Source organism: Littorina saxatilis, linkage group LG14 (assembly GCF_037325665.1).
Source record: "Littorina saxatilis isolate snail1 linkage group LG14, US_GU_Lsax_2.0, whole genome shotgun sequence".
Taxonomy (NCBI): Eukaryota; Metazoa; Mollusca; class Gastropoda; order Littorinimorpha; family Littorinidae; genus Littorina; species Littorina saxatilis.
The window spans coordinates 18,343,428-18,350,183 of record NC_090258.1 but is presented as its reverse complement, the minus strand read 5'-3'; the positions used below and the strand labels follow the sequence as shown (position 1 = coordinate 18,350,183).

At 39.9% G+C, this 6,756-nt stretch overlaps 1 protein-coding gene across 1 annotated transcript; it reads left to right on the top strand.

Annotated features, from left to right (window-relative positions):
• Nucleotides 1–67: 67 nt before the first annotated feature.
• Nucleotides 68–5,010, top strand: LOC138947274 (prefoldin subunit 5-like). Its single transcript, XM_070318717.1, has 5 exons — nucleotides 68–224; nucleotides 734–868; nucleotides 1,996–2,070; nucleotides 2,570–2,675; nucleotides 4,806–5,010. Exons 1-5 carry the CDS (start codon nucleotides 132–134, stop codon nucleotides 4,877–4,879), a joined length of 483 nt encoding a protein of 160 aa, XP_070174818.1. The 5' UTR covers nucleotides 68–131; the 3' UTR covers nucleotides 4,880–5,010.
• The last annotated feature ends 1,746 nt before the right edge of the window (nucleotides 5,011–6,756 follow it).

The window sequence follows — 6,756 nt, the reverse complement described above, 5'->3', positions numbered from 1 at the left end:
CAATATACCGTTTTCAAATTTTGTATGGAAAATTAATCCATAATTTAGATTGTCTGGAAATTGTCTCCCCTGAAAGACGCTCTTCTCTGTCAGAGAGCACTAAGTCTTATCAGGAATCTAAAAAAATAAGCATGGCGTCGTCAAAGGGTAGTGGTGGTCAGCAAATTGACATCACGCAGCTACCGGCTGCGCAGCTAAACCAGCTCTCACAGCAGCTTGAGCAGGTTTGACAGACAGACTTGATTAATATGTTGTTTGATCTAAGAACTACAGTTTCACTAAGATGATAGGATTTCTTCCGCGTTCATGGAGGTTGCCTAGGTACCCGGTTGGCATCAAATTATGCTCAAGATCCTGCTAGGCTGCTTCATGCTTGTATTAAATACAAGATTCTCAGCATGTTTTGTCACGCTTATTAATCTAAATCCAAATGGAAACGTACTTCAACCATAAATCACAATGTTAGGTAGCTGAATTTGTATTCTTTTGTCGTTTTGATTTATTTCCTGTTTAATTTCACACTTGCAGCGACAATTTACAAATATTTTGTAATTTCGATTTCTGTTCAATTTCATTTCCATTTCCAGATTTCAGTTCTTTAAGGGTAAGAATTGCTATCACTGGAAACAGAGATATAGCCGAGAAATTTGTTCTTACAAAAGTTTTCAGTTGAAAGAAAACGATTGCCGTTGAAATTGAATAGCCTAACATTCCTTTTTTGTGGTGATTTCAGGAGATAGAATTCTTCGGCAACTCCCTGAACCAGCTGAAGGTGGCACAGACTAAGTTTATGGAATCAGAGGAATGTGTGTCAAGGGTAAACCCAGAGAGCAAGGGCAAGCCCATCCTTGTTCCTCTCACCAGCTCCGTATCCTTTTGTTGCTCCTTGCTGACTAGAGTGGAACGTCCCTTCTAACACCCCCCAATGTAAGACTTTATTCATTTTATGACCTTGCTTTTTCACATTTTCTCTTCATAAGCTCTGTAAATTTAACTCCATTTTAAGACTCCCTCCTTTTTACATTTAGTCAAGTTTTGACTAAATGTTTTAACATAGAGGGGGAATCGAGACGAGGGTCGTGGTGTATGTGTGTGTGTCTGTCTGTGCGTGTGTGTGTGTAGAGCGATTCAGACCATACTACTGGACCGATCTTTATGAAATTTGACATGAGAGTTCCTGGGAATGATATACCCGGACGTTTTTTTCATTTTTTCGATAAATACTTTTGATGACGTCATATCCGGCTTTTTGTAAAAGTTGAGGCGGCACTGTCACACCCTCATTTTTCAATCAAATTGATTGACATTTTTGTAAAGCAATCTTCGACGAAGGCCGGACTTCGGTATTGCATTTCAGCTTGGTGGCTTAAAAATTAATTAATGACTTTGGTCATTAAAAATCTGAAAATTGTAATAATTTTTTTATTTTTTTTATATAAAACGATCCAAATTTACGTTCATCTTATTCTACATCATTTCCTGATTCCAAAAACATATAAATATGTTATATTTGGATTAAAAACAAGCTCTGAAAATTAAAAATATAAAAATTATGATCAAAATTAAATTTCCGAAATCGATTTAAAAGCAATTTCATCTTATTCCTTGTCGGTTCCTGATTCCAAAAACAGGTCATACTGGCAGCTGATTTTTTTTCGGGTATTTTGTAATTTCAACCGTTAAAATATCAGTAATTACCGGTTAACGCCAATACTCAGATTTTTGAAGGTCTTAAATGGGGGTTCCACTGTACTGTCATTTCATCTAATGACAGTTCCTGCAATGACAGTTGACACTTCCCCACACAGTGTTTTGACATGACAACAGAGCACCCAATAAAATGTCAATGCACACACAAATCTGCACTATACAGGCACACATGTATACAATATTCAGTGAAACGTCCAACCTGTAACCTGTATGTCGCCTCAAAGAAGTGTCTTTTGTGTGTCATCATATTTTTAAAGTCAACTTTTGATCCTTAACAAGTAAAAGATGTACGTACCTGGGGAGCTGAGCAACGTTGAATCCGTTTTGGTGGACATCGGCACTGGCTACTACGTAGACATGGTGAGTCAATCTTTCTTCGTCATTGTCATAGCAGACTGGAATCTTCTTCCCTGGGTTGGCAATTTTCAGAGAGAAAAATAAAATGGGCCTGAAAAAAAGTTTCCATGGGGGGGTGGGGGGTTGGTTGGTTGGTTGGTTGGGTGTTCCACTCAACCAGGGTGTTTCCCCTGTGAATGAGAGATCCAGATGGACAGAAAGAGGCCCTTTGCGTCCTGATAACAGAAATCGCCCCTGAATGAACACCATGTTCGTTATTGGGTGGTTTATGTATTTTTGCGTGTTGTATTTACATTTGCTTTGTAATCACTATTCTTCAAAGACTCTTGTATTCAAAAGACAGTTGTGCTTCTGAAATCATTTTGCAGTGTGTGTTACATTGGTGAGTTTTACCTGGTTGTGTGTTAATTTCAAACTTAAAGTTTGACCTGGGTAATATAATTATGTGATATGTCTTGTAGTTGTAGCTTGTCTGATTGCCATGTTCATGGTTTGTGTGCAGTCTCCGGCAAAGGCGAAAGATTATTTTTCTCGCAAAGTGGATTTCATCACCAAGCAGATGGAGAAGATTCAGCCTGTGCTCCAGGATAAATACAGGACGAAACAGAGTGAGGAGCATTTCTCGTGTGTCTGTGTCAGCGTTTGTACACTAACAAAAAAAATTCATGACATCTCAGGCAGGCAGACAGATGATTGTTGCAAGTACATATTCTATCATAATTTCGGTTGATCACTGGTCTCAATTTGTTAGTCAGATATGAAAGAAGAGTATTAGAGCTTTTTAATAGTTCTATGCTTTTCGTAGGTGACACTGATAGCGACTGTCACCGAGTACCAGCAGAAGTGAAACACTTGTGTGAGTGTGTCTTGTAATTCCTATCCTTCAGAGATTTTAGCCTTTATCTGACGCAAATGTTCAGGCATACAGTGGAGTCCAGCTGTAACGAACCTGGGTATAACGAAATCCCGCTTTTAACGAACTGCCATTGATTTCCCGGCAAACAGCCTTCTATTTCTTACTTGTTACTGCTACAACGAACCTTTTGAACTAACTTGCATAACGAACCCCTCTTATAACAAACACGTTTTCGCCCCAGAGCCGTTTTGTCTCTAAAAGTCACAAGGCTACAACGAACTGATGTCAATAATTCTCTCCAAAGACAAAAATACACAAACACAAGTAAAAGTATACTGGTAACAATCGAAGAATGAAAATAAGCCGCACATCAAAGGAAGAATACAGAGTGTGTGTGCGCGAGATCAAAGGCAGGTCCATTGTGATGCCTTGACACTGACCTTCTTCCCAGGGGTCAATGACCCAGTTTTAGCTATGAGAGGTGGTTCCCTTGTCATATCTGAGAGAGGAAACACTTCCTGCACCGGGGTCAGTGACCGAGTTTAACCTATGGGGCGGTCTCTTTGATGTCTTGAGAGGAAACATGTATACCTAGTAGCTGAAACATGCATTATCACAAGTTGTTTGACTGGTACTCAGGCAGTCTCTTTGATTTTTTTTCGTATTTTGATACACTCGAGGAAAAAAGTTGCGCCTTATGACCCAGAAAATACGGTACATGCTTTTACACGACTTTTTAAATTTTACTTCTAAAATTACAGTAAAGTGAACATTTGAACTATGCCTCTCTATGGATTATATTATGAAGCTGTTGAAAACATGCAGAGATTGTACTCTCCAAGGAAAGATCGATGGGACGATCATTTGAAGGTGAGTGGGAAAACTTGTCTTGAGGCCATTTAGGGTTGAAAACTCTACAGCGAATTTCTGATACAACGAACTAAAATGTATTCGATCTCCCTTGAGATTCGTTGTACCCGGACTCCACTGTAATTGGGTACAATGGAAGCCCCCTGTGAAGATGTGTAAGTCTTTCTGGAAGTTGCGTAACTTTTAAATACCTGCTTGACATGCTCAGAAATCGTAGTAGAAGTACATAATGTACTCTTGTATGTAAGCATACTATCCTGAATTTCAACACACAAAAATCCACTAGATCACTGAAGCAAGACAGCACTATTTGTCTTGTAACCTCTCAGAATTGTCAATTGACGCATGCCTCAAGTCAGCGGCAATGTGGTAACACAAAAAGTATGCAAAATTAAATAGCTGTACAAAGCAACCTCTTCCGGATAGATAATGCATAGGTCTTTCTTCAAACATGAAATATTTGCAAAATTCTTGAAAAAAAGAAAGACAAAAATTATTTGCACTTTAGGTTTTGTCCTGATAATTCAATTTTTGTCATACCCTTATTTGAACAAGTATATCATCATTGTGTGTAAAGATGCTTGGTACCATGGTTGTCTAGAGAACGCCAATGGCCTAGTACCTCCGTCTTCAGCTCTCCTGGTTTTCTAGTTATCCCAGTTTCCTTCTGGTAGACGATTTGCCGAGCAAAGCTGACAATAATGCCACAGTGAATTTTTTAGTTAACCCTTACACTGGTGCAATTCTGTAACACATGTTACATAGCCACTGGTGAATTAAAAGAGAGAAAAATAAAGAAAAACGGTCATATAGGTTTTCGCATCCATGGGAGGTAATCGGAACCGACCAAACAGACTGAGCCAGTAGCGCGACATATGTTGTGACAACCAGGTGACAGTATACGTAAAGTAGCGCGACATAGGTCGCGACAACCAGCCTAAGAGTTAAGGTTTAGTGGTGATAATATTTGTGGCAATTTTAATAATGTATGTACCTGACTTCCGTGTTTCAGTGGTGGTGGAGGTGCTACAGATGAAAGTGTCACAACAAATGGCCGCACAACATAAAGAGGGAGGAGGGAGCTAGTCGTGCAGTCCGTTCCTTGTGTGTACAAAGCCCTCATCTATTCCATCTTCTGTTTGTTTGTTTTTCTGCTCCTGTTTTTTGTGCATGAATCGATGAATCATCAGGCGTTGATTAAAGTCTCAGCTTTCTCAGTGAAATGGGTTTTTGTCATTATTGGTTACATTAGAGAACGTGATGGAAGTATGTTACAAAACGTGTATCATTTGCTCAGAATGTCGACACACATCCAAAATTGAGAATAAAAAAAACAAGAACGCTAGATTATTGGAACATTTTCTTTCTTTCTTTATTTGGTGTTTAACATCGTTTTCAACCACAAAGGTTATATCGCGACGGGGGAAGGGGGGAGATGGGATAGAGCCACTTGTCAATTGTTTCTTGTTCACAAAAGCACTAATCAAAAATTTGCTCCAGGGGCTTGCAACGTAGTACATATACATGACCTTACTGGGAGAATGCAAGTTTCCAGTACAAAGGACTTAACATTTCTTACATACTGCTTGACTAAAATCTTGACAAACGTTGACCATATTCTATACAAGTAACACAAGGGTAAAAGGAGAAACATAATCCGTTAGTCGCCTCTTACGACATGCTGGGGAGCATCGGGTAAATTCTTCCCCCTAACCCCCGGGGGGATTGGAACATTTAATTATTAACAAAACGTGACATGTACACAATGGTCCCAGTGTCTTCTAATTCAACGGAGAGACAAACACTTATAATACGATGGATGGGGCGGGGATGTAGCTCAGTCGGTAGCGCGCTGGATTTGTATCCAGTTGGCCGCTGTCAGCGTGAGTTCGTCCCCACGTTCGGCGAGAGATTTATTTCTCAGAGTCAACTTTGTGTGCAGACTCTCCTCGTTGTCCGAACAACCCCCCCGTGTGTACACGCAAGCACAAGACCAAGTGCGCACGAAAAAGATCCTGTAATCCATGTCAGAGTTCGGTGGGTTATAGAAACAAGAAAATACCCAGCATGCTTCCTCCGAAAACGGCGTATGGCTGCCTAAATGGCGGTGTAAAAAACGGTCATACACGTACAATTCCACTCGTGCAAAAAACACGAGTGTACGTGGGAGTTTCAGCCCACGAACGCAGAAGAAGAAGAATAATACGATGAAACTCGCTTGGAAGATGCCGGCAGGGCAGTCGATGTACGGTAAATGTAACGTTTTGTTTTGTCAATAAATAAACGTTCCAATAACCTACCATTGTTTTTTTTTATTCAGAATGTGGACAATGTGAGAAAAAGGTACCTTTTACAGGGGAACCCCTTTTTTTTGTAGACTTAAAAAACACAGAACATCTTGTGGTTTTCAGGGGGGAATTAACGGAGGCTGTGAACAGAAAATCATGGAAAGCAGAGTCTTCAAAGAGTGGGTTCCACTGTACCATGGTGAATGTGACAAACAGAAAGTCTCAAGAACCAAACAAGAACATGCTTACGCGGCTCACCATCCGTATTTGTAATATAAATATGAAACAAATGATCTGCTGCTCTTGCTCCATGAAGAGTCAAGAAAGGTATAATTTTTGAGTCACTTGAGAAAAAGTGACTCTATGTAATCGGTCAGTGTTAGTCTGTCCGGCCGGCCGGCCGGCCGTAGACACCACCTTAACGTTGGACTTTTCTCGGAAACTATCAAAGCGATCGGGCTCATATTTTGTTTAGTCGTGACCTCCAATGACCTCTACACTTTAACGATGGTTTCGTTGACCTTTGACCTTTTTCAAGGTCACAGGTCAGCGTCAAAGGAAAAATTAGACATTTTATATCTTTGACAAAGTTCATCGGATGTGATTGAAACTTTGTAGGATTATTCTTTACATCAAAGTATTTACATCTGTAGCCTTTTACGAACGTTATCAGAA

Coding starts and splice junctions, on each gene's coding strand:
- LOC138947274 (XM_070318717.1), top strand. CDS start 132: ATGGCGTCGTCAAAGGGTAGTGGTGGTCAGCAAATTGACATCACGCAG. Junction 225..733: donor TCTCACAGCAGCTTGAGCAG/GTTTGACAGACA, acceptor TGGTGATTTCAG/GAGATAGAATTCTTCGGCAA. Junction 869..1,995: donor TTGTTCCTCTCACCAGCTCC/GTATCCTTTTGT, acceptor AACAAGTAAAAG/ATGTACGTACCTGGGGAGCT.